A 25,071-nucleotide genomic window follows, 5' to 3' on the forward strand; every position below is an offset into this window, starting at 1 on the left:
ACCCCTAGGAGCTCACTTTAATAATATCTCAGCTGCCCCCATGGACACTCAAAGCGCTGCCCCAGTGTGTTTCAGGGCTGCCGCACCCCACGATGCTTCCAGAACGGTCTTCTCAAGCCCCAGGCCTTGCCCCTCCTCTCCCCTGCCCACCCCTCCTCTCTGGGCACACTGTGGTGGTGAGCCAGTCCCAGACCACAGGAGGAACGCCCCTCCTTCTATCTGGGCAAGATATGAGATGTGAAACCAGTGATTTTCTTTTTCTTTTTTAGGTTTATGTATTTTTGAAAGAGACAATGTTTGAGTGGGGGAGGGGCAGAGAGAGGGAGGGGATACAGAATCTGAAGCAGGCTCTGTGCTGTGCTGTCATCACAGACCCGACGTGGGGCTCGAACTCCCGAACCGTGAGATCATGACCTGAGCCCAAGTCAGATGCTTAACCGACTGAGCCACCCAGGCTCCCTCAGTGATGTCTTTCTCCTCAGCCTACCTGTGGCCGAGATGCCAGTCTGCCCAAGCATGGGTCTGTCTTGCAAACACCGTGTCTGACAAATTGCTCGCTGATGGTCTGCTCCAGCGGGGGCAGTGAGACTGCCTTCACTGGTCCCCTGTTGGTATGAGACCTGGGGTCCCTGGAGGGAAGCGAGAAGCCCCAAGAACGTATGGCAAGTGGTGATGCTGGGTCTGAGAAATCGGGAAGACCCTTTTCTTTATCCCTCCAAGCCCTGTCCCAGCCCTTGGAGCCAGAGGTGTTATCTGGCAGGCACGGAGAGCCCCACTGCACACCTTCTCTTGGGGCAGGGCTTGCAGAATGTTTTAGGGGGCACATTACACAGCACTCGTTGGGTCCCAAGTGTAGAAACCCAAATTATCCTGGATTAAGCAGAAAAGGGAATTCATCGGCTCGTGTTACTATAAATGTTCGGGTTGATTGGCTTCAGGCATGGCTGGTTCCAGGGCCCTTTCATTCATTTATTCAGCCAGAGACTGAGGACCGACTCCCATTGGACCAGCTGGGTCACGTGCCTGCAATCACAGGGATTGGGAAGGGGAATGAGTTCTCTGATTGGCCAGGCTTGGGTGTGTGAGGGTTAGTGGTCCCCACAGGAACCACCTGGTCCGTGGTGGGGGAGGGGGTTCCCACAATCACATAGAGACGTGAGCATTAGCAGGGAAAGGCCTGGATTCTCAGGGGGGAAATGGGTCGGAAGAGCTGAAGCCGGTTCTGGGTCAGGGAACAGCGGCTCCCTCCCCAGAACGGCTGCGCATCTCCTGGGTGAGGGTCACTGCTCTCCCTCCTGCGGGAGGTGACACCGAGCTGAGCCTGAAGGGAGGAGGTGGCCCTCTGCGGGGTAGCATAAGGGAAGAAGTGCCTTCCAGGTGGTTGGTTTACAAGGGCCCCAGTGGCCAGATGGAATGGTTGGGGGGGGGGGCGGAGTGTGGCTAAGTGGGTGGGTGGGGGGGAAGTGTCAGGGCCAGGCCCGTGGGGACTGGTGGATGTGACCAAGGAGCACAACTTTGTTGGGTCACCAAGGTCAGAGCTGGAAGCTTCTTTTCAGTTTAGGTGCTGTGTGACCCTGGGAAAGTTAAACAACGCCTCTGAGCCTCGCTTTCCTCCTTTGTAAGTTACTCTGAGCTGCTGCGTGGAGTTAGGCGCCTGGCGGCTGCAGCGCACTCCTAGGACGCAGTGGGGCTTTGGGTAGAAGGGCTTCACGGCAATCCTCTTCGTTATGATCCGTTTTTGTCTGTCGGGGAGCCTGAGGCCCTGCAGGAGGGATGTGCTGGCTCAGAGCGCCCTCTGGTGGGCGCCTGGGGACACAGCTCAGAAAAGAATGAAGCCAGAGCTTTGCAGATCCTTCCTCCCTCTCTTCTCTCCCCTCCTTTCTCCTTTGCTTTCTTTGCTAATCTTCCTTCCCCACACGCTCTCCCAGAGCCTGCTCCCGCCTAGCGGGAGACCCAGCCACGCCTGAGACAGCCCAGGCCCTGCCCTCCTGGGGTTCACAGTCCCTCGGGCGGTGGGGTGGGGGGACACAGGGATCCCTCCCGAGGGGAGCTTCACGCGTGACTCCTGTGCTCCAGGCTGGACAGACCCCCGGGGAGGAGGGCAGGACTGCAGTGTGCAGGGGCCTCAAGGGCCGCCGCGAGGAGGGCACTGGAGCCATAGAAAGGGGAGAGGCAGGGTCAAGTTTGTGACGCCTTGTGGAGGACGGGTGTGAGATCCCTGCCCCCCCCCCCGCCCTAGGGTGAGTTCCGGGTGGCTCTGCTGGGATTGAGGGAGAGTCTGGCAGGCCACTTGGGGCGGGCTGTGTCCTTGCACGGGCAGGAACGACCTCCTGGCTCCCACAGCGGGGCGAGAGTGGGCGAGGGATAGTGGACACTGGGTTTCTGTGTATGTCTCTAGGTGTGTGTGATGTGTGTTAGAGGTGGGTGTGTGTGAGGGGTGCAGGGGTTTTTGTAAACGTGTCGGTCTGCGTGTCAGTGGGATCGTGTCATGGGCAGGTGCGAGCCCAATGCCTCAACTTGAACGGAGCAAACCTCTGACACCAGCCCGCTCGGGTCCCCCCCCCCCCACCCCCCGCCCCTGGGCGAGATAGATCCGATCCTTGAACCTGAGACCGCGGTGTCCTGCCTGGGACCCCCTCCCCCAACTCTGTCCCCCGTCTTGGGCAAATGGCAGGTGCTACCACGGCGGGAAGGGAACAAGGAGCCATCACTTTGCACTCATTAGACAGACAAATCTTCAAAGGCTGGATAACGTCTAGTGTTGGGAGAGGGGGTCGGGGCCCGGGAATCCTCAAGCGCTAACGGTGGGGGCGTGAACGGGGACAGTCCTTGCACCGGGTGGCTTGGGGGACTTGGGAGAGGGAGCAGTCCACAGACCCTACCTCCTGGCAATCTGCATCTGGGACGCGTGCCAGGGACTGTCCCACTCGGCCCAAGAGGATGGGGCGAGGGTGTGGATCGTCACGTCTTTAGCAGCGTGGGGTGGGGGGCGGGGAGGCGGGAGAGATGCAGACAGGCGTGTGCCCCGTACTTCTGCTGGGTACCCCGCCACCCCCAACTTCGTGCCATAAAACCACAACTTTTGCTTACGCTCACGGATTCTGCGGTCAACAGCGCTGAAAGGGCGCCGTTGGGAACAGCTTCCTTCTCTCAGCCCTACGAGGTCTGGGGCCTTGGTTGAGGTGACACCAACATCAGGGGTCTGGGAGCCCTTGGAGGCTTCGTCTCTCCTGTGTCCAGGGCCTGGTGTGGGGTGGCCTGACTGGAGGACTGGCGTGCCTCCAAGCGGTCTATCCGTGTGAATCAGGCGTCCTCGCAGCCCGGCAGCTGAGTTGCACACAAAAGCCTTCTGTCGCTGGCCTTGGAAGTCCCAGGACATCCTTCCCGCCACACGTTATCACTGGGGGCAGCCGCAAAGCTCACCCAGGCTCAGGTTCAAGGAAGGGGGATGCGGACCCCCACCTCTAGGGACGGCCCGGAACTTGCAGCCGTGTCTTAAAACCGTGATCGGTGTCTCGCCTTGGAGGAGGGGACGTTAAAAAGGTGAAATGGGCTGAGTTCTCCTTGTGCGACTCCACCCGGCGGGCAGAATTATAGACGAGACGTATTAACGACGGTCGCTCTGAGACACGTTACCCACAAGGGCTCTAAGCAAAGGACGCTTTGAGTAACCAAAGCGGGGGAACAGCTCTCAGACAAGTTATCCAGGGGCGCCCGGCTGGCTCAGTCGGTGAAGCGTCCGACTTCAGCTCAGGTCATGATCTCTCAGTCCGTGGGTTCGAGCCCCGCGTCAGGCTCTGTGCTGATGGCTCGGAGCCCGGAGCCTGCTTCCGATTCGGTGTCTCCCTCTCTCTCTGCCCCTCCCTTGCTCGTGCTCTGTCTCTCTCTTTCTCTCAAAGATGCATAAAAACATAAAAAAACTAACTAAATTAATTAATTAAATAGCTATTATTTTCCCAAATCGACCAATTCAAGAGGAGAATGGCGTTGTGTTACGTTCTTGCAAATCTCCTTCGTGTCTGATTCAACAGAGGTTACTGGATCCTCCTACCTGCTTCTGCGTTCAGCCAGTTGCAACATCGCCACGCCGCGTAGCCTCTGGAGAATTCCACCGAACACTGGGGAGAGACTGAGAGTGAAAAAGGCAAATAACGCGTTAGTCCTCTCGTGACCACAGCTTTGATCCCATGGACCCCCCGAAATGCCTCTGGGAACCCCTAAGGGTTCCTGGAGCACACTATGAGAACCCCTGTCCCAATGGTTGCTTTTGCCATTTCTCAAGTAGGCTCGGGTTTTTTTATTTTGTTCTGTTTTCCTTCCCCTCAGGCACAGGGAGGTGGGAGAAGAATTGTGCCAAGCATTTGATATGGCCTTCTCTTCCAGCTGTTTCTATGGGAACCGTGGAGGCAACAGCCAGGGCTGGGCAGGACATTCGGGCTTCCTATCGCCCTGCCTGGCCGGTGCCCGTGTGATCGTTCGCTCACAGGGCTCAGAGTTCAAGGCCTACTCCGAGCCTGTGCCCTGGAGCTTCTGCAATGTTTCCGTTTCTTGGGTGCCACAGTCTTCTTCCGGAAGTTTCTGAGACTCTCTAATTCTCTACTTGGCTTCTGGGACCGTGTCCCCACCCACTCTGCCCCACTTCCCGCCCTCCCCCCCCCCCCGCCTCCCGGGAGAGAAATGAATGGGGCCAGCTTCTGGGGGGACACAGCAGCCAGAAAGTGGGGTGAAGAGGACAGATGATCGCACCTGCCGTTCATGACCCAGTGTGGATGTAGAGGTAAGGGGAGGGGAGGCCAGATGGAATTACTTGGAAGTAGGGCACAGACACTAGAATAAAAGCGGGCCTGGTCAGTGGCAATGAAAACCGTGTTTGGAAAGACGTGTCGTGGGGGCGCCTGGGTGGTTCAGTCGGTTAAGCGTCCAACTTCAGCTCACGTTGTTGGACAAGTGAATAAAATACGCCAAAGGTGGCCCATGGGGTAAAACAAACTCTGGTCTCTAGCTTAGAGACCCCTCGTCTGGATTCTTCTTCCTTTGTTTGCTGCGTGCGCGAACCCTCCGCCCCGAAATATGGAGGCTTACAACTATAAATTACCCTTCCCGCTCGCATTCGGGGCTCAGATCTTTGGAGAAACGGTCTCCTCTGAGCCCGCCGGTGTTAAATGAATCTCCGATCCACCAAGATCTCTGAGTGCCGCTTGGTTTTTCCGCCAGCGTTCCAGCCCGGTTCCGTAACAAGTTCAAGATCTCACAGTTTGTGGGTTCGAGCCCCGCGTGGGGCTCTGTGCTGACAGTTCGAAGCCTGGAGCCTGCTTCGGATTCTGTGTCTCCCTCTCTCTCTGCCCCTCCCCTGCTTGCGCTCTGTCTCTCTCTCTGTGTCTCAAAAATGAAAAAAAACTTTTTTAAAAAATTAAAAAAAAGATGCATCGTGTTTATGTATAAAGCAGAGTTGGATTCTGGGCTCAGATCCTTGTAAATCGATTCTGCACAGACGTGAATGCCTGGTGGTACATCTGAGGGGCATGGAAGATATGGAACAAGTCAGGGCTGTTCACGGGCATCCCAGCAAGGAACCTGCTTGGGATTCCTTCTCTCCCTCTCTCTCTCTCCCTCCCTCAAGAATAATAAATTAAAAAAAAATAATTGTTTCAAATTGATGATACGTAAGTGGTCGTATTGTGTACATTTCAGGATACATGAAATCCATCCTTTTTTATTTGTATTTTATTTTTTTTTTTATTTTTTAACGCTTATTTATTTTTGAGACAGAGAGAGAGCATGAACGGGGGAGGGTCAGAGAGAGGGAGACACAGAATCGGAAACAGGCTCCAGGCTCTGAGCCATCAGCCCAGAGCCTGACGCGGGGCTCGAACTCACGGACCGCGAGATCGTGACCTGGCTGAAGTCGGACGCTTAACCGACTGCGCCACCCAGGCGCCCCATCCATCCTTTTTAAAAAAAAAAAGATTTTATTTTATTGTTAAGATAGGGCGAGCAGGGGAGGGGCAGAGAGAGAGAGAGGAGGACAGAAGATCCAAAGTAGGCTCAGCGCTCACGCGGGGCTCGAACTCAGGAACTGAGCCGTGAGGTCGTGACCTGAGCTGAAGTCGGTTGCTTACCCGACTGAGCCACCCAGGCGCCCCGTGAAGCCTGTTCTTAGAATGAACTGAAATCCCCGGCTTCCTTGTATTTACTGAAGGCGGCCAGAGCAAATTCAACATTACACATGTGGCTTGCCTTTGGAGCTCCAATTAGATTTCTGTTGGACCATTTTGCTCTGGAGACAAGGGTCCCATCCACTGTTTGGATGCCTCATTTTATTTAACAAATGCTTACATAATGCTAAGTCCTCAATAAATGATTTCCACGGCGGTGACCTTCTAGGGAACACCCACTCTGGGCCAACATCTGTTCCAAAGGGCTTTCTTTCATGATTCCTCCACTTTAACCCCCATCAGAGTCCTAGGAGGTAGGGTTCATGGTTATTGCGGTGTAACAGAGGAGCGGAACCCAGGCCTGGGGGCAGTTCAGAAACCTTCCCGGGATTGGGGGAGGCGGGGGGAACTGGAGAAGGAGAACTAGGATAGACATGGGACGGCTGGACCACACAGAGCCTGATTTACATAGAGTGGGCAGATAAACGATGCGGAAGAAACGTGATATTCACACCCATGAATGGCCCCCGGCCAGGGGCAAATGCTTTCTCTGGGAACCAGAATTCAGGTCTGATCTCACTGAAGATTATACACATACAACATGATACACACACACACACAAACACACACACACACACACACACACACGACTGATTGTGGGTGCCATTTCCAACCCAGGAATACGAGCAAGAATGAAGCGTGGTCTCCGGGAATGAGGTCTGTATACCCTCAATGATATATACACCTCACATATGAAGCCCGCGGACCCTTACTGACGCGTGGGTGACACCCGTCACGCTGAACAAGGCTCCTTCCCCGAGAATGAGTCCTGGTACCACTGTGTGAGGCCAAGGCCTCCTAGACTTCGGAGTCACATCCTGACTTCCACCTGTACACAGGGGACGGGATTACAGCCGGCTGTCCCGAAGGTGACCGTGGAGGTCCGGTCCTGACGTCTCGCTGTCCCCTGTGGATTTGGCCTTTTTGGGCTCATCAGTGCAGGTGGGACCGCCTGTCTCCACGTCCTCCTTTCCTCCTGTCCTTTGGAGCAGCACTTTGGACCCCAGCGACGCTGACTCCCGCTCCAGCCCGCAGCGTTACCACGGAGACCGGGCCCAGCTGGGGGAGGGGCGCGCCCATCCGCGCAGGCGTAGGACCTAGAAGTCGGGTCGCCTCGCCATTGCTTGGATTGGAGAGCAAGTGAGCGCCCAGACTCGGCCGGGCCCCGCTCCCCTCCCCTCGCCGCTAAGGTGACCACGGCGCCGCCCTCCGGGGCGCCTGAGCAGGAGCCGCGTCACTCAGGCCGCTGTCAGGGAAAAAGGGAATCGCAGCCGGGCTGGCGGCAGCCCTGAACGTGACACGTAGCCCCGCCCCCCACCTCCCGCACCGCGGATCCTTCAACAGCCCAGGAGAGGGGGTGTCAGAAAGGCCGCCGCATCAGCTGGCTAGAGGCAGAGGGAGCCCCGAGACCCCCAGCTCTCAGCCTTGCCACATTCGCTGGAACCTGAACCCCAAGGCCTGCAGCGCTGTTCCAGGGCCGGATTTGCACAGGGCGCCCCAGCCCGAGTCCGCTGCGGGCTTCCCCCCGCCCGGCGATCTGTGCCCGTGGGCAGGAGGCACCATGGCCACCAGGCTTTGCACCACTGGGGCAGGGGGCTGCGCGCGGACATGCACGGGGCCCTACTGGTCACCAGCATCCCGGAGGGCCTGGAGGAGGAGGCCGTCAAAGCCATCTTGCAGCCGGCCTTCCTGCCCCCCCACCCCCACCCCGGCACGTGCAGGCTGTGCAACACTAGGGCCGCGAGGGACCAGAAGGCCGAGGCCGCCCGGTGGAGTTTGCAGAGGCCATAAATCACGCCTCCGTGCCCAGACAGATCCCGGGCAAGGGCGGCGTCCAGAGGGTTCTGTGTCACGACCGCGCGGAGGACACAAGGGTCCTGAGGCAGATGAAAGGCCTGCTGCTGGATGAGGGGCCCTCGGAGGCAGGCCGCAGGCGCTGCAGGCCCCGGGGACACGCCCCCCTCTCCCGCTTGGCTTGGGAGACCCCGGCCCAGGGCTCAGGGCCCGCCCCCAGGAAGGCCGGCTCCCCCCAGGGAAGGGCTGCCGGGCTCGCAGAAACACAGCCAGAGGCAACAGGTAGGTGGGCCCAGCAGGGCCAGGAGAGAGAGCCAGGCGGGAGCCCGACGACTCTCTGGGGATGGTGATCCGCGAGCTAGCCCAGGACGACCTGAGCGCTCCACGCCCGCTCCAGGAGGTCGCCAAGAAGCTCAGGAAGAAGGAGTGGACCCTGCGGAGCGACGCGGGCGGAGGAGCGGGTCCCGCGAGTTCTTGGCCCTGGTGACGGGACGGACAAAGCCAAGCAGGAGCGGGCGGAGGCAGAGCCCCGGGGGGCGAGGCCCTCAGCCTCCACAGCGGAGAAGCCCGGCGCCCAGGGGGGCGCGGCCCGGCTTTAGCGGCCCTGCTGGCGGTGAGAGACACGTGGCAGCAGGAGCCCAGGGACAGCGACGCTCCCGAAAGCCAGTCACAGCGAAGCGGGGAGGCAGGAGACGAGAGGGTGGACAGTCCCGAGTTTGTGGCCATCGCGGCCTGTGCGGACCCGTGGGCCCCGTGGGCCCGTGGCGGGGAGGGGAGACGCTGAAAGTCGCTTGGGTGATGGAGTCACTGGGCTGGAGCGACAAGCGAGGCCAGACAGAGGCCCTCCCCGCGGTCTTGCTCGTCCCGCGCAGGGACACTCGGGGAGCCCGCGAGAAGGTGGACGAGGCGGGCCGCCGGGAGGACGCCGTGGTCCTGCGGAAGGCCGCGGGCCGCGGGAGCCGCCGGGAGCGCATTTCCAGCCTGGCCGAGCCCGAGCCCCCCTCCACGGGCGCGGGGACCCGGCGGGGCTGACGAGCGACGCCAAGGAAGGCGCCTGGGAAGGCGGGAGGTGCGGGCGCGCGGGAGGCGAGCCGGGCGCGGGCTCGGAGGCGGCGCCGGAGGCCGCGGGGAGCGGGGAGTCGGGGCCCGAGGCCGGGGCGTCCAGGAGGCCGGGGGGCAAGCGGGCGCCGCCACGTCGGGCTTGGGCAGGAGCCGGGGTGGGGGCAGGGGAGGCGGAGGCAGAGGCCGCGGCAGGGTGGGGGTGGGGTGGGGCTGACGTCGCTCCCGAGGGGAAGGCGGTGAACCGGCAAAAGAAGGGGCGCCGGAGCCCTTGCGGAGGCCGGCGAGGCCAGGGGTCAGCTGCTCACCCTCCCCCACCCCCGTCTCCAAGTCGGCCGGTAGTGAGAAGGGTCGTGGCGGCCAGAGACTGACCCACCCCAGTGCCGCTAGGGGAACCCGGAGACGCGCGGCCTCACCCCCCCCCATCCCGGCAACCCCCTCCCCCGACGCCCTGCGACAGAGGCGGCCTCCCGGCTTCACCCTGGGACCCGCGCTCTGCTGAGCCACCCGCCGCCGGCCTCCCGGGTCCCTCTCTGTCCCTCCTTTGCAGGTGGCGGGAGGATCCCCAGGGAAGAAGGAGAGAGATTCGGCCCCTCCGGAAGGCAGCAGCCCCAGGTGATGGGCCGGTGTCTCGGGCCACCCAGGTGGCACCCGGTTAGCATGGGGGGGAGGTGACAGTGGGGGGACATGGGGCAGTGGGGAGGCCAGCCATGCCAGAGAGTTCCTTCTGGCTCTCCGGAGGCCCCCATGGTTCCGGAGACCTGCTTCTGGCCAGCGTCTGTGGGCCACTGTCCCCCCACTCCAGCCAGTCTCACGGGGCCTGGGATCTGGGATGGAGCCCCCGCCACCCAGCTGGGCAGTGGGTTGACACCCACTCTCCCCACGTGTAGCCGAGGCCTGAAGGCTGATCCTCCCTGCTTGGGGGAGGAGATGATTCCAGAAAGAGGAATGTGAGGGGCAGAGGGGGCAGCCCCTAGGGGAGGGGAGAGGTCCCGTGGGAGAAGAGAAGAGAGGAGAGGTGGGAAGGGTGGGGGCAGGGGAGGAGGAGGAGGAAGCAAGGGAAAGAGCAGCAGCCCTGCCCCCCTCAGCCACAGCTGAGACAAGGGACCCAGCTCCTCAAGGCCAAGGCTGGCCACCTGCCACCGTCCGGGGCTGAATCTGCCACTCAGGCCGCCCAGGGATTCCCAGACATCTCAATTATTGGCCAAAATTTGCACCTCTGGGTAGATCACATAAAATCCCGATTTCTGGCTTCTGTCCGTGGCAGTGAGGGCAGCGCACTTCCAACAGGCCTGGGGTCCCCTCACCCCCCATCCCCGTTGTCCCTACAGCTGTCCCCTTCCTCTGGGTCCCGTGGGCTGACCGACCCCTAGGCGCTGGCTTTGCAGCCCCGTCTTAAGAGGATGAAGGGTCCCCGTTTCTCCCTCTGAGTGAATTAAACACGGGAAGGACCCCGAGGTGGCGCCTGAGGGGGCAGGGCCAGTCCAGCCAGTGCAGGAGCCGCCCAGGGTCTTGTGTTGAGAGGACGGAATGTCCCCAGGAGGGAGCTGCAGCCCAGCCCTGATTCCCCAGGCTCTTGGCTCCGCGCTGTCCGGTCAGCACCTGCTGTCCCCGCGTAGCTGCTTCGGTGCCCGTCGGTGTCTGGGTGGGGAGGTGGACCCTCGTTCTGGGCTGGCTGCTGTTTCTCGTCCCCTCGTCCTGGGGCTGCGTGTGTGCCCGGGCCAGAGTTCCCGTCCCCAGGCGGTGACGGGCCCATCGTGCCAGGAGGGCCCTCCCTCCACGTCTCCAGGAAGGCACAGGGGGCTGGGGGTGTCCCCACGGCCGGACTGCACTGTCCTACCCCCACCTCGGGACACCAGAATGCTTCCGTTACACGGGAAGGAGTCTCCTTCAGGGCTGCAGGGACCTCCAAGGGACAGTGACTGAGATCACCTGGCAGCAGTCAGGATGCCCTGGGGCTGGGGAGGAAGCCCGTCCTCCCTGGGAGCCATGGCCCTGGTCTGAGTGGCCTCTGCAGCTGCCTGGGGGCGGGGCAGGAGGGCGGAGCATCTCTGGGCTCCTCTCCTGGAGCCCCTGTCCCCTGGGGCCCATCAGTAAAGCGAATGGAGCCTTCTGGTCTGGTTTCAATATGCTCTGGACGAATGGGGAGTGTCTGAGGTTGGGCCACCACTCTGGGACTGCCCTGTCACTGCTTTGCCCCCAATGTCCTTCCGTGGCCGTACCCCCACCCAGGCCCCTGGCCTAACTGCAGCCGTATAAACCCTGCCATGCTTCGACTCTTCTCTGCCCCCACTCCTGGCCTCCTTCTCCACCTCCCACCTCAGGGTGGATGCTTCACCCTGCTCTGTGGCCTGTTGCTATGCCCACCACCCAACCCCCACGCTCCAGCTCAAGGCCTGTCCCCTGGCCCTTGTGCCATAGATCTACCATGGACCCAGACTGAGGGGAACTGTCTCCACTCCTCCCTGGGGGTCTTGCCTCCCTTTGGAGTCCTCATCCATACATGGCTACAGGCCACAGAGGGGCCCTCTTAGATCAGTCTGATGTGTGATTCGGTGTCTCCCTTCCCCGAACCCTTTAGAGTTTTTCTTTGTCCCCACAGATTAACATTTGGGGCCTATTCCTGCCTCAGGGCCTTTACACCTGCTGCCCCCCCCCCCCCCCCCCGTGGCCTGGAGTACTTCTCCCCAGGATATTGGCACGGCTCCATCCTTCACTTCATTCCAGCCTTTGTTCAACTGTCCCGGTCCCAGGGAGGGCTTCCCTGACCACCCCACGAAAAATGTAACCCTCCCCTACATGCCCCCTTTTTCAGAGCTCTGACAGCCACCGGACACACCCACGTGTTTCCTGATGACCCACTGACTGTATCTGTCGGGGAGGGGGGTTCGTGGAGGGAATGGGTGACGCGGCCATCGCGGGCCAAAGTGCAGAAGGACAGGGCAGGTGGCCCAGGGGCCCCCGGGGGAGGTACTGCCGCAGCCCGGAGCCCAGGTCGCCGCGCTGAAGGGTTCCACCAAGCAGCAGACTTCCCCGAGGAGGGAACAGGGAGCCCCGGGCCCGCGTCCCTGCCGCCCACGCCGCAGCGCGAGCGGCTCCCGGAGAGCGTCCCCCGCCTTCCCGCTGTCCCCCGCGCCCGAGGGCCCGCGGCCCCGAGGACACCGAGGACACCTCTCGGTGGCGGCCGGGAGGAGGCGGGAGGGACGGGGCGGGCCGCGCGGGACCCGGAGCTAGGCCCGGTGCTCGGCGCTGGCGCGGCGGCAGGACGCACGCCAAGTGCAGACCCTTGCGGAGCGTCGTGGGCCCGGGGACGGAAAACGTGCTTCCACACGGGGACGCTGCCGGAGAAGTGCACGCTGATGCACGACACCGGGAGGCCGCGGGGCGAGCATGCGCGGCGCAGGGTTTGCGATCGGCGCCTAGTTCGGGGGCGGGGGGGCCAGGCAGCCCTCGCTGATAAGGCGACCTTTGGGCGAAGACCCGAAGAGGTGAGGGCTGGGGCGGGCCGGTGCCCGAGGGAGGCTCCCTCGGGAGGCGCGAGCCTAGGGGTCGCTCACGTGGGATCACGGTCCCCACCGGGGCCAGCCTCCCGCGCTGTTTGTGTCCCCGCGGGGTCAGTTGGTGGGGGAGAGATTCGGGCCGTCGTGTGCGTCCTTATTGGATTCTGCGCACAGAACAGGCGTGGGGGAATTGGAGGAAGGCAGGTTTTCACTGCCATTTCCCAGACGAGGAAAGGGAGGCTCCGGGGCGGGGCAAGGGAGCTCGAACCCGGATTCGTCCTCCTCCGGGGCTCCCTCGCGGAACCGCGGAACCGTTCCAGACCACGTGGCCGCGGTGTCCCTTTACCCCGTCCCCGACCCCACCTCGGCCCGCACGCTCGGGCCGGACCCGTCCGCCCCGTCGGCCAGCTCGGGTCCCGGCGCTCCTGGGAATGGGGTCGGCTCCCACATCTTCCGGAGGGGAGGTCGAGGGCTCCGGGGCCGGCCGGCGCCGCCCCCTGCCCACGTCCCACCCCTCGCGAGAGGGGAGAGAGCCCGCACGACCTGCGGCTCCCGCGCCTCCCGCCAGGGGGCGCCCCAGGACCGCTGGTTAAAGGCGCGGGCTCCCCCGGAGGGCGCCGGAGGCTGCAGCCACTGGCCCAGGACCTTAAAGGGCCAAAGCTCCACGTGGCCTTTGAACGTCAGGCAGAGGCCCGTCAAGGGAGGTCCCGAGATCAGCAGCATCAGCCTCCGCTGGAGCTAGAGATGCATATCCTTGAGCCCACCCCAGACGGAAGGAATGCCTTGGGGTTGGGATCCTGCAAGTCTGTGTCTTAGAAGGCCTTCCAGATGATTCTGATGCACGCCCAGCTTGAGACGGGTCTGCTGTGGGGTCTGATTATCTCCCGGAGCCCTGGGGGGATCCGTTCGCAGTCCCGGGTGCACAGTGGAATCATCTGGAAGCCTTAGGGCTCTGGATGCCTCAGCCACACCTGCGCCAGTTCGGTGAGCGTCTCTGAGCGTGCGGGCTGGGCGGGGGTGTTTGAAAGCTCCCGGGTCATTCCACACCAGCCAGGATGGGGAAACCACCGTCCCCGGGGCCCCAATCAGGGCTGAGATGTCTCGTGAGGAACTGACCGCCTCTGGTGTATAACAGGAATAGGACAGATGATGTCCGTTGGGGCGGATTTGAATTCCAACACATTACATCTCCTTCAGTCCTTCACCAGCCCTGGGAGGAAAGCTCCGTATCTAGAAAGATCCCCCTTTCAGATGAGTAAGTAGGGGCACAAAGAGGTTAAGTAACCAGCCAAGTGTGCACAGCTTGTAAGGGTTGGTGCTAGGGGTGACCCAGGCTCCAAATCCCTCCTTACTCTGTCCCCCCGAATGTCCCCCCATGACAGGTTTCTCCTGTCATGTCACACCACCGTGTTGCAGGGTGGAGGTGTTCCATTATTTTTCCCTTTGGGGACGTCTAGGGGTGGCTGGGCACATCCAGACAAAGCTGGTCTGGAGAGGACATTCTGGTTTTCTGGGGCTTCTCTCCAGGAAAATCCTGGTATGTTTCAAACCACAGCCCTGGAGGCATCAGGTGGGTTGCATTTGGGGACTGAGCCCTTCAAGCAGTAAATGAAATCCCCCTTGGATTATAAATAGTATTGGGGCACCTGGGTGGCTCCGACGGTCAAGCGTGGAAATCTTGATTCCGGCTCAGGTAGTGATCTCACGGTTTGTGAGTTTGAGCCTCGTGTTGGGCTCAGCCCTGACGTCATGGAGCCTGCTTGGGATTCTCTGCCTCCCTCCCTCTGCCCCTCCCCTTTGTGCGCGCTCTCTCTCTCAAAATAAATAAGCTTAAAAAAAAATAGTATAAAAACCCTGGTAGAATTTCAGGTAACCCCAGGGACCTCTGCTTTCCGGGCCTTGATGTATGCTCGTGCCTCTAACGCTGGGGTGCGAGCGACAAACCGAGAATCGGCGGGTGTTTGGCTTTGCCCCAGACCCCTGAGCCTCTCCTGGTGTCTGTGGCAATCTCTGCTCCCACCTTCTGTCACCTTCAGGCAACCCAAGCCGGCTAGGCCCCCTGTGGTCACATGGCTGCTGTTCTCCCAGACGGGCAGCGGTCACAGACCCCAGGCCACCACCCACCTGGAAGCCAGAAGGCTGGGCACTCCTGGAATGGCCGGGTCCAGCCTGGTTATTCCCTCGCCTGCAGCCAAGTTCATCCCTCCCGGTGGGGTCCACACCATCTTTCTTCCAAACCCCACAGGTGCAAAGGGCCTCTTAGCAGCGACTACTTCCGGGGAGGGAGCAGGTGACAGCATGTCATTCTTTAGTTCCAAAACAGAACTGAGCAGCTCAGGCCAGGAGTGCAGGCACAGGACAGGGCTGGCCTTCAGGCCTCCCTGCTCCACGACCTCCCTTTCCTCCGGCCTTCAGCTAGGCTGGGGTGTGGCCGTTTGCTGGTTTTCACTGGTGGAGTTGGGGTTGGGGGACACAGAGAGATGCCCGCCAGTGCCCACGGGGCCTTAGCAACCCAATCTCTCCCTGATTATAAGCACCAGTCACAGCCCACGACATGCTACGCCGCAGTCCTGCTTTTTGGACTGTTTCTATTGCAAAGAGTTTTTTTTTAACGTTTATTCATTTTTGAGAGACAGAGCGCGAGCGGGGGAGGGGCGGAGAGCGAGGGAGACACAGAATCCGAAGCAGGCTCCGGGCTCCGAGCTGTCAGCACAGAGCCCGACGTGAGGCTCCAACCCGCGAACCGCCATCGTGATCATGACCTGAGCTGAAGTCAAGGACGCTCAACGGACTGAGCCACCCAGGCGCCCTGCAAAGCGTTTCCGATGTGGCCTGTGGCCAGTCTGCCCCTGGGGATGTTGCTGGGGCTTAATGGAAACAGATTCCTGGGCCGCACAGCCACCTTCAGCGAATCCGCAGCTCTGGTGTGAAGGGCCCCGGGATCTGAATTGTGGACACGGTCCCCTTCTTCTCTACCTTGTAACCAGGGTCAGGTGAAATGTGTAAACTGCGGGCCCTGGGCCCGAACCCAGGGGGCACAGCGGGGGGGGGGGGGAGTGGACGGGGAAGGGAGGGAATGGCCCACAAAGCGACATAAACACAGGTCACCATCTTAGAGGGTGGGACTGGAGGGGACACAAGGGAGTGACAAGATCACCCTGGCGCATTCCTCAGTGGCCAGGTCCAAAGCCAGGAAAAGATCGCTTTGTAAACATTTTTATTTGCATGTTGGCTTGCGCCCATTTTTTAAGTTCAAGGAGGCCGGCAATGCTAAGTGCGCAGGCAGAAAGGAGAGGGGGAAGGGGGAGGGGAGGGGATTTCTCCCCAGCCGTTCCCCCCCCTTTTTTTTTCAAGCCGAGCACCTAAAGCTGCATATGAGCAAGTTCAGATCATAGGTGATGCAACTCTTCCCCATGGGTCTCTTTCTTTACATTCTTTGGGTGTCCAGAAAGAGTCTGTATTTAAAAAAACTCAATGCACGAACGAATTTTAACAAGAAAGAGGGATGTGGGGTAGAGGGGGGAGGTCCATGGTCTGGCCCTTGCTTCACCTCCATTTTCTTTCTTTCTTTTTTTTTTTTAAATTTTTTTTAACGTTTATTTATTATTGAGAGACAGAGCACAAGCAGGGGAGGGGCAGAGAGAGAGGGAGACACAGAATCCGAAGCAGGCTCCGAGCTGTCAGCACAGAGCCCGACGCGGGGCTCGAACTCACAAACCGCGAGATCATGACCTGAGCCGAAGTCGGATGCCCAACCGACTGAGCCACCCAGGCGCCCCAACCTCCATTTTCAAGTACGGAGGCAGGAAGAGCGTCTCCATCCAAGTGCGGGAGAGGAGGACCGTGCCTTGCGTGGCCGAGAGCGTGGCCGGTGGCGGCGTGGTCCGGGGCACCCCTGCCCTCACCTCACAGCTGGTCTTCTCGTTCTCCCTGCTCCGCTTCTGCTCTGGCCTCTGCCCTCAACACCCTAAGGCTCCTGGCCTCGCCTGCCCTGGGGACTCTCTCCGGCAGGGTTGGCAACCGAGGAGTGTGCCAGGAGGCTCTCCGCCGCTTGCGAAACCATGAGAAACGTCCAGGAGTCTGGAACCTCACTGTCTTGACCTGTTTCCGGGCCCTAGCTCCCTGGGTTGCCCCTGTGGCCACCCGGGCAGCTGAGGCTTCAGCTTCCTGGACAACTGGGGCCTCTGCCCTCTGATTATCTGCAGCCCCTTCCCTCCGATTATTTGCAACCTCTGCCCTCTGGACAGCCATGGCTTCTGCCCCGGGATTATCCTCGGCCTCTGCCCCCTGGACGGGTATGGCCTCCGCCCTCTGATTAGCTATAGCCTCCACCCTCTGATTACCTGCAGCCTCCGCCCCCTGATCGTCTGCAGCCTCTGCCCTCTGATCGTCTGCAGCCTCTGCCCCCTGATCGTCTGCAGCCTCTGCCCCCTGATCGTCTGCAGCCTCTGCCCTCTGATCGTCTGCAGCCTCTGCCCTCTGATCGTCTGCAGCCTCTGCCCTCTGATCGTCTGCAGCCTCTGCCGCCTGAACTGTGGATGCTGCTGCCTCCTCCCTCCTACGACGGCGGAAAGAGGCCCAGTTGATTCTGGGCCTCCATCGTCTTGGGGCAGTCTCGGGCGCCTGGCCGCCTCCTGCGTTGCCCACATTATCCCCCAGGCTGGCCCCGCCTGGCGCCCATGCCCCGTCCCTCTCCACCCTGGGAGAGGCCTGCCGGGCCTCGCCCACCTCGGGGCTGGACCTCGGCGCCCAGCCCTTCACCCTCCGCTTCAGCTTCCCCCAGGACACCTGGCTGACGTACTCTCGCCACCTGTCCGCCTTGGACAGCTGCGGCCTGGGGTTGTCCTCAAACATGGGCACCGGCAGGTTCACGCGGCGGCGGGCAGGTGGCGCGCTGGGCTTCTTCTCCCCTCGCTGCAGGAAGGCCTCCACCAGTTCCTCGTCATCCCCGCTTTCCAGGTCGCTCCCCAGAAATTTGCTGCCCAGGTAACTGACAGGCATTTTGCGCACCCTCCTGCCGCGCCGCGGGCCGTTGGGACCCTTGTCGCCCTTGCGTCTGGAGGTCTCGAAGTCACTGAACTCGCTGTCGCTGGCGTTGCTGCTGTCATAGGTGCCCACGACCAGCCGCGGGGGAGGGGTCACCATTTGCGGGACTCTCCTCCTCACTCGGGGCTCCTTGGGCTTTTTGGGGGGCTGGGGTGGGTGTGGGGTGCTCTTCTCGATGATGCGGGCCACGTCCTCCAGCGTGCGGCCTTCTTCCTCCAGAAACTGGGTCAGCCGCTCCCGAAATTCGGCCTCCTTGGTGGCCGGCTTGGAGATGACCCTCCACACGCCCCCGGCCAGCCTGACCTCCCGGGGGATGAGCAAATAGTCGACGTCCTCCCCGATCTGCAGCATCCCCACCGTGGAGTCCTCCTCCCTGCGGAACACCTTGCCAATCTTCTTAAAGGTCCCCACGGGTTTCAAGGCTTCCACGAGGACATCCAGATCCACGTCTTTGCAGACATCTGGGACGCTCCACAGGATCAGGCAGTCGGGGGATGGGAGGAAGCCCCAGGGGAACCAGCCCCCCACGTGGCTTTTCTCGAGGGTCTTTAAGATCTCCAGGGTGAAAGCTGGGGTGGGGGCAACGACCCCAAACTACAAGTAGGCCTGGGTCTTGGGGGTGGGGGGTCGCGGCCGAACTGCCCGGAGGGTCTCACCTCTCCAGCCAGGGAGGAGCCAGCCCCTCCTAACTTCTCTGCCCGTAACCGAGTCCAGTCTTGGTCAAGTCCGGCTCCCCACCAAGGACTGGCGGGAATCAACCCCCAGGGATGCTTACGTGGGCCGGGGGTGAGATGGGTCCTGAGGCTCAAAGCCCACCGGCCAGCTGCGAACGCGGTGCACGGGCTCCGAGTTGGGGCGCACGGGCTGCCCCGTGGCTCTTCCTGCCTCGGGGGCTCGCCTGCAGCTTGGGAGAGGACTTCGCAGACAAAGACGACTCAGCCGTGGCTGTTCAATATGGCCGAGGCGCTCGGAGGCCGCAGCCCAGCCCCCCGGGAGGGTCTCCCGCCCCCAGGCAGGCTGCCACCCCCGTCCAGGCTGACCTTGACGCGCCTACGGCCTCCCAGCCCGTGCGCTCGGCACCGAGGAGCGCGCGCGCGGGCAGGAAGTTCCTCCTCGCTCTCCCCGAGGGTGAGGCCCACCTTCCCCCTTCTCATCTTACACTCCCCGACTCGGGAAGACTGACAGGGGGGCTGTCCACTCCCTTCGGGGCGCCCTCGCTCCCCTCCCGCACAGGGGTGTGGCCGCGCTGCGGGCCTCGCTGGGGCCGTCGCTTCCCAGCCGATCGCCCGCCGAGGCCCACGTCAGCACCTTTCCCCAGAAAGGCAGCAGTTCCCCAACCTGCCATTCTAAACGTGCGGGTTCCAGCCAAGCCCTGGAAGGTGGGTGCGCTAACGGGGCAGTCCTTTTGAAGGCCACTGGCGGTGCCCGTTACCCTTTCGCACCATGGGACTTTTGGTACCTGCCGTGCGTCTTGGCGCAGAAATTGGTACCAGGGCCTTCTTGTGCCAGCCTCCAGCGTGGGACTCCGCACACAGTAGGGGCTCAGTAAAGATGTTGGCGTGAATGAATGGACCTCAGTGTTCATCAGGAGGGACTGGCCCGGTTGTCCGGTTCTCCCAGTGAAATACTACGCAGCCACGTAAAAAGAAGTACCTAGTGGAAAGAAGGATGGTCAGGTTTCGTATGTCCTAGGTACGGTTGTAGGTGCTTTCTTCGAATCAACTCATGACATCCTCGCTATAACACTATGATGCAGGTAGAGTGGTGATGATTCTGATTTTATAGCTGAGAATGTGAGATCCCTGCCTCAAGGTCCCTCTACCGGAAACGATGGGACCTGGCTTTGAATCTGAAACAGTATGATGTGTGTGTGTGTGTGTGTGTGTGTGTGTGTGTGAGTGTGAGTGGGGGGGCGGGGGCAAAGGACCTAGGTGTGTGCATGTACTCCTCACAGGGACAAACACTGACAGGGGCTCCTGCGTGGCCCCGTCGGTTGGGCGTCCAACTTTGGCTCAGGTCATGATCTCACAGTTGGTGAGTTCAAGCCCTGCGTCGGGCTCTGTGCTGGCAGTGTGCAGAGCCGGGAGCCTGCTTCCGGTTCGGTGTCTCCCTCTCTCTCTGCCCCTCCCCTGCCCCTGCCCACTCTGTCTCTCTCTCTCTCTCAAAAATAAACATTAAAAAAAAAAAAACCACCACTACCAACAGTGACTGTTTCTGGGGAGGGAGACTGGGGATCCCCAGAGGTGGCGGAGACCTGCATTTTTTACTCTTTATCTTCTTGCTTGAATTGCTTGGATTTTTAGCTGTCAAAAATGTTGGGGCGCCTGGGTGGCGCAGTCGGTTAAGCGTCCGACTTCAGCCAGGTCACGATCTCGCGGTCCGGGAGTTCGAGCCCCGCGTCAGGCTCTGGGCTGACGGCTCGGAGCCTGGAGCCCGTTTCCGATTCTGTGTCTCCCTCTCTCTCTGCCCCTCCCCCGTTCATGCTCTGTCTCTCTCTGTCCCCAAAATAAATAAACGTTGAAAAAAAAATTAAAAAAAAACGTTCAAAAAAAAAAATGTTCACTAAGTTAAATTAACTCAAAGGTCCTCAGACTCAGACGGACATAGTAGGTCGGTATCCCTGGAATGTGGGGCCCAGGATGTGCCCCACACAGGGGGCCCCACTCAGGGAACTCTGAGGCAGGTAGCTGAGCAAGAGTATGCATCACGGTGGCATTGGTAACAGTAACGTTGAACTTGCGTGGAGAGTTTCCTTGGAAGCAGGCACCCTGCTGAATGGGCCCAGAATGAATTCTCAGAGCTACAAGGTCACTGGACCCATGCAAACACCTCCTTGCTTCCCTCTCACCGCCTGTAATCCTCCCCAACCCCGGCAGCTGGAGGGATCTTGTAACAACTGAAGTCAGCGCCGTCTCTATTCTTTCAAAAATCCTCCACTTTACTCAGTAAAATCGAAGTCCTCACCACCGTCCACAAAGCCCTAGCACACCTCCTCCGCTTTCTTTCTCTCCTCCTCGCTGACTCCATCACCTCCAGACACACCTGCCTCTTCGCTGTTCAGCAGAGACACCAGCCTCAGGGCCTTTGCACTTGCTGCTCCCAATGCCCAGAATGTTATGGGCCCACCTTCTCTTGGCAATTTCCCTCTGCTCAAGGTCATTCTACACTGCCTACACCTGCCAAATATAGGGTGGCCTCTACCCTCTCCAAGGCCCTTCATCTGAGGAATCCTTAACCCTTTCTTTTAAAAGAAATTTTTTTTAATGTTTATTTCTGAGACAGAGCATGAGCAGGAGAGGGGCAGAGAGAGAGGAAGCACAGAACCCAAAGCAGGCTCCAGGCTCTGAGCTGTCAGCATAGGGCCCGACTCAGGGCTCGAACTCACAGACCGCGAAATTGTGACCTGACCTGGTCAGTAGCTCAACCCACTGAGACACCCAGGCGCCCAACCCTTCCTAAGTGCTACGGGTTGCATTTCAAGATAAAGTTTTTCAGTGCATAGAATTGCATCCACTGGGACTCCTGGGTGACTCGGTTAAGGTTCCACTTCCGCTCAGGTCATGATCTTGCCGTTGGTGAGACTGAGCCCCGCATCCAGCTCTGTCCTGACAGCTCAGAGCCTGGAGCCTGCTTCGGATTCTGTGTCTCCCTCTCTCTCTCCCCCTCCCCCCCGCTCGCATTCTGCCTCTCTCCCAAAAATAAACATTAAAAAAAAAAAAAGGAATTACATTCACTGGATTACAAAGGAAACCAATTATAATGAAATATACAATCTGTTTAAAAAGAAAAATTTCAGCAAGTTAAAAAAAAAAACCTGTGAAATGACATAAACACAAAGTGTAAAAATGAACACATGTAATTAAAAAAAATTTTTTTTAACATTTTTTTTTTTTTGAGAGAGAGTGAAGGTGGGGGACAAGTGGGGAAGGGGCAGAGAGGAGGAGACACGGGATCCGAAGAAGGCTGGGAGCTGTGAGCACAGAGCCCAATGTGGGGCTGGAACCCACAAACCGTGAGATCACGATCAGAGCCGAAATCAAGCAGTCGGCTGCCTAACCGACTGAGCCACCCAAGCGCCCCATGAATACATGTGATTGTATTTAACTCACGACGTGGGATTTTAATTCTTGAAGGAACCAGGCAGATGTGTAGAGAGAGGGGGAAGGGAAGGGAGATGCTCGGCGGGCAGGGGTTGGTGAAGATCTCCGCGAGGCCTGTGCACAAGTATTGGCTCATTCGGGTTGTTTTCGCCTGTGCAGAGCCAGGCCGCTGGGCTTTGCCGGATTTTCTCGCTCACCCCAGCTCCTTCCCGGCGGGCGCGCTCAGGCCCCGCCCAGCCTCCCACCGCCCCGCCCCTCCCTGGTGCGAGGTTTGGAGCCTCGCGAGCGGTCTCCCCGGCAACGAGGAGACGCGCTCCGCAGCGCGAGTCGGCCCGCGGAGGGGAGGGGAGGGGAGGGCTGGGGCGGCGGGGGCGGGGCAGAGCCTTTTCTAGGCTTCATCTCCTTTCTCTAGGCCCGATTCCCCAATCAGCCTCCCTGAAAAGCCACCCGAAACTAAGAATCCCGAGGCCCCCCGTTTGAGAAATACTGGTTTAAGAATCCAGGTCGGAAAAGTCAACACTTGCGAGAGGAATGACCTCTCGCAGATGAGACATTTGGTTTCTGTAATTGGTAAAAAACTTGAGGGCGGGGATGGGAGGGGGTGCGGGGGTCTGTGGGGGGGGGGGAGGAGGGAGGGGAACGTTATCTTAGAAATGAAAACCGCAAAAGGTCAACGTTCTTACAAAAAGTGCCAACCCCTGGGGCGCCTGGGTGGCTCAGTCGGTTGAGTGTCTGACTCTTGATTTTGGCTCAGGTCATGATCTGGGTTCGAGCCCAGTGCAGAGACTGCCTGGGATTCTCTCTCTCCCTCTCTGTCTGTTCCTCCCCTGATTGTTCTCCCTCTCTCTGTCTCTCTAAAACAAACTAAAAAAAAAAAAAAAAAAAAAAAAAAAAAGAGAAAATGAAGTTAGAGAAAGGTATAAAATGAAAAACAAGTCTCCCTCTGCCAGCCTCCGGCCTCCCCCTGCCCCAAAGTAACCACAGTGAAATACCTCTGTACTTTTCCAAAAACAATAATAATAATAAATAAATAAATAAATAAAGCTTACATGTGTAATTTCAGAATTTCCCCCGGGGGAGGGTGGATTTTCCACATCATTCTGAATTATTTTTTTCCTTTTTTTTTTTTTTTAATTTTTTTTTCAACATTTATTTATTTTTGGGACAGAGAGAGACAGAGCATGAACGGGGGAGGGGCAGAGAGAGAGGGAGACACAGAATCGGAAACAGGCTCCAGGCTCTGAGCCATCAGCCCAGAGCCTGACGCGGGGCTCCAACTCACGGGCCGCGAGATCGTGACCTGGCTAAAGTTGGACGCTTAACCAACTGCGCCACCCAGGCGCCCCCTGAATTATTTTTATCATAGTACTTACCACTTCCTAGTATTTTCTTATTTATTTGTTGTCTCACACTATTAGAATACATGCCCCATGAGGGGTGGGCTATTTCTCTAGTTTGTTCGCTGTTAAATTCTCAGAACCTGGAACAATACTGACAGGTGCTCAAAATATTAAAAAAAATTTTTTAAACGTTTATTTATTTTTGAGTCAGAGAGAGAGACAGAGAGAGAGACAGAGCACAGCGAGGAGGTGGGCAGGGAATAAGAGAGAGGGAGACACAGAATCCGAAACAGGCTCCAGGCTCTGAACCGTCAGCACAGAGCCCAACGGGGGGCTCCAACTCATGGTCCACGAGATCATGACCTGAGTTAGTCAGACACTCAACCGACTGAGCCTCCCAGGCACCCCAGGCACTCAAAATGTTTGTTGAGTGAATGAACGAGAGGATTGCACCGGATCTATTAACTATAAATTTTGCTTTTTTCACTTCATAGCCTGTCTTGAAGCCTTTCCGTATCTGTGTATGCAGATCAATCTTGATTTTCTTTTTTTGTGACGACTCCCCCCTTCGTCGGTATGCCCGAAAGCAGGGAACATGATAATCCTGATAATTATTCACTTTGGACACCTACGTTGTCTCTGTCCCTATGGATTTTTTTTCTTTTCCTCCTTAGCACCCCTCTTAAAGTGTTTATTCCCATTTTTCTGATGAGAAAAGATGAGGCCAAAGAAAGCCACACAGCTAGTAAGTGACAGAGCCTTGAAACACTCAGGTTCCTTACGTTCCACCCCCTGTACCTTTAACGGCTCCTTCATTTTGTCAGTTCCCTCTGGCAGGTTGGGGATGGGGAACAAGGTTGGTGGGCAATCCGTGGAGACTTCCTCCCCCACCGCCCCGGCCGCCCCAGGTGACATTTGTAACCTTGGCACGGTCACTAGACTTGTCCTCCGTCTCAAATGCCCAGAAATCAGATCCCTGTCTGGAACGAACAGGATGTTAATTATCTACAGTTTTTAATCAATGGGTTAATTGACAAGACGTAGTAGGTGCTCAACAAACAAGGCAGGAAGCGGCCTTGTGATCCACGTTCTGACCACCAGAACCAGCCACATATCGGGCCACCCCTGCCTCTCCCCTCTTCAACCCAGAATCTGGAGCTTGTTTGGCAAGTGTAGAAGCAAAGCCAGCAGTTAAAATAGCTGTGCTTTTGAAAAATCATTCATTCATTCATTCATTCATTCATTCATTCACGCATTCATTCATTCTCTGAGGCAGTGATGCGCAAATCTGGTTTGCCCATTAGAATCACTGGGGAGAGTTTTAGAAATCACTCAATTTCCCGAGCTCACCCTTTTGGATCAGAACATCTTAGGGTGGGGAGCGGGGTACTGTGTTACAAAAAATAATCTCCCTGCGGCGCCTGGGTGGCTTAGTCGCTTCAGCGTCCAACTTCAGTTCAGGTCATGATCTCAGGGTTCCTGAGTTTGAGCCCCTCGTCAGGCTCTGTGCTGTCAGTGTGGAGCCTGCTTCGGATACTCTCCTTCCCTCTCTGCCCCTCCCCCACTCACAATCTCCCTCTCTCTCTCTCAAAAATAAATGAATAAACATTTAAAAAAAATCTCTCCAAGTGACTCTGACAGAGGTGACGGTTGGTGGGGCTGGGCAGAAGCAGGGAAGGAACTTGGAAATACCACACAGCACCTGCTGTGGACGTTGGACGTTAGGGTTTCTCCCATTTGAGCAACATAGAGGGACCCTTAAAAGAGGGGTGGGAGTTGCAGAGATCCTGTAATAGTTTGAATAGTGGCTACCGACAGATTTCAAGTCCAAATCCCTGGAATTTGAAATTGTTATTTTATTTGGAAAAGGACCTTTGCAGATGTAATGAAGGATTTTGAGATGAGATTACCCTAGATTATCTGGGTGGGGCATCAGGAGTGTCCTTTTTTTTTAAAAAAAAGTTTATTTATTTTGAGACAGAGAATGTGAGCAGGGGAGGGACAGAGAGAGAGGGAG

General features: G+C 58.7%; 3 protein-coding genes across 5 annotated transcripts in view; 1 reads left to right on the plus strand and 2 right to left on the minus strand.

Moving 5' to 3' along the window:
- Positions 1-325: 325 nt before the first annotated feature.
- PNMA8C (PNMA family member 8C) overlaps positions 326-25,071 on the minus strand; it is a 33,554-nt gene continuing 8,808 nt past the window's right edge. The window contains exons 2-4 of one of the 3 annotated variants that reach the window (XR_006590355.1): positions 4,052-4,129; positions 3,091-3,519; positions 326-1,762 (exon numbers count right to left, since the gene is read on the minus strand). The gene's annotated coding sequence lies outside the window, so the exon portion shown is untranslated. Of the gene's footprint in view, positions 1,763-2,711; positions 4,130-19,027; positions 19,268-25,071 lie in introns of those variants that run through there. The other 2 variants (XM_023245108.2, XM_023245106.2) reach the window with 2 other exon arrangements.
- PNMA8B (PNMA family member 8B) lies at positions 7,128-9,174 on the plus strand. Its single transcript, XM_023245918.2, is given in 6 exon segments — positions 7,128-7,980; positions 7,983-8,134; positions 8,136-8,496; positions 8,499-8,537; positions 8,540-8,772; positions 8,775-9,174. Coding segments are annotated over 6 exon segments (1,209 nt in total). The 5' UTR covers positions 7,128-7,823; the 3' UTR covers positions 9,042-9,174.
- CCDC8 (coiled-coil domain containing 8) lies at positions 15,769-18,677 on the minus strand. Its single transcript, XM_003997664.5, has one exon. The coding sequence runs from the start codon at positions 17,963-17,965 to the stop codon at positions 16,475-16,477; it is 1,491 nt and encodes a 496-aa protein (XP_003997713.3). The 5' UTR covers positions 17,966-18,677; the 3' UTR covers positions 15,769-16,474.

The sequence above is a fragment of the Felis catus genome, chromosome E2, assembly GCF_018350175.1.
Source record: "Felis catus isolate Fca126 chromosome E2, F.catus_Fca126_mat1.0, whole genome shotgun sequence".
In the NCBI taxonomy this organism is placed as follows: domain Eukaryota; kingdom Metazoa; phylum Chordata; class Mammalia; order Carnivora; family Felidae; genus Felis; species Felis catus.

Bases quoted from the DNA above. Each gene is read 5' to 3' on its own strand.
- CCDC8 (XM_003997664.5), bottom strand. From the start codon at position 17,965: ATGCTGCAGATCGGGGAGGACGTCGACTATTTGCTCATCCCCCGGGAG.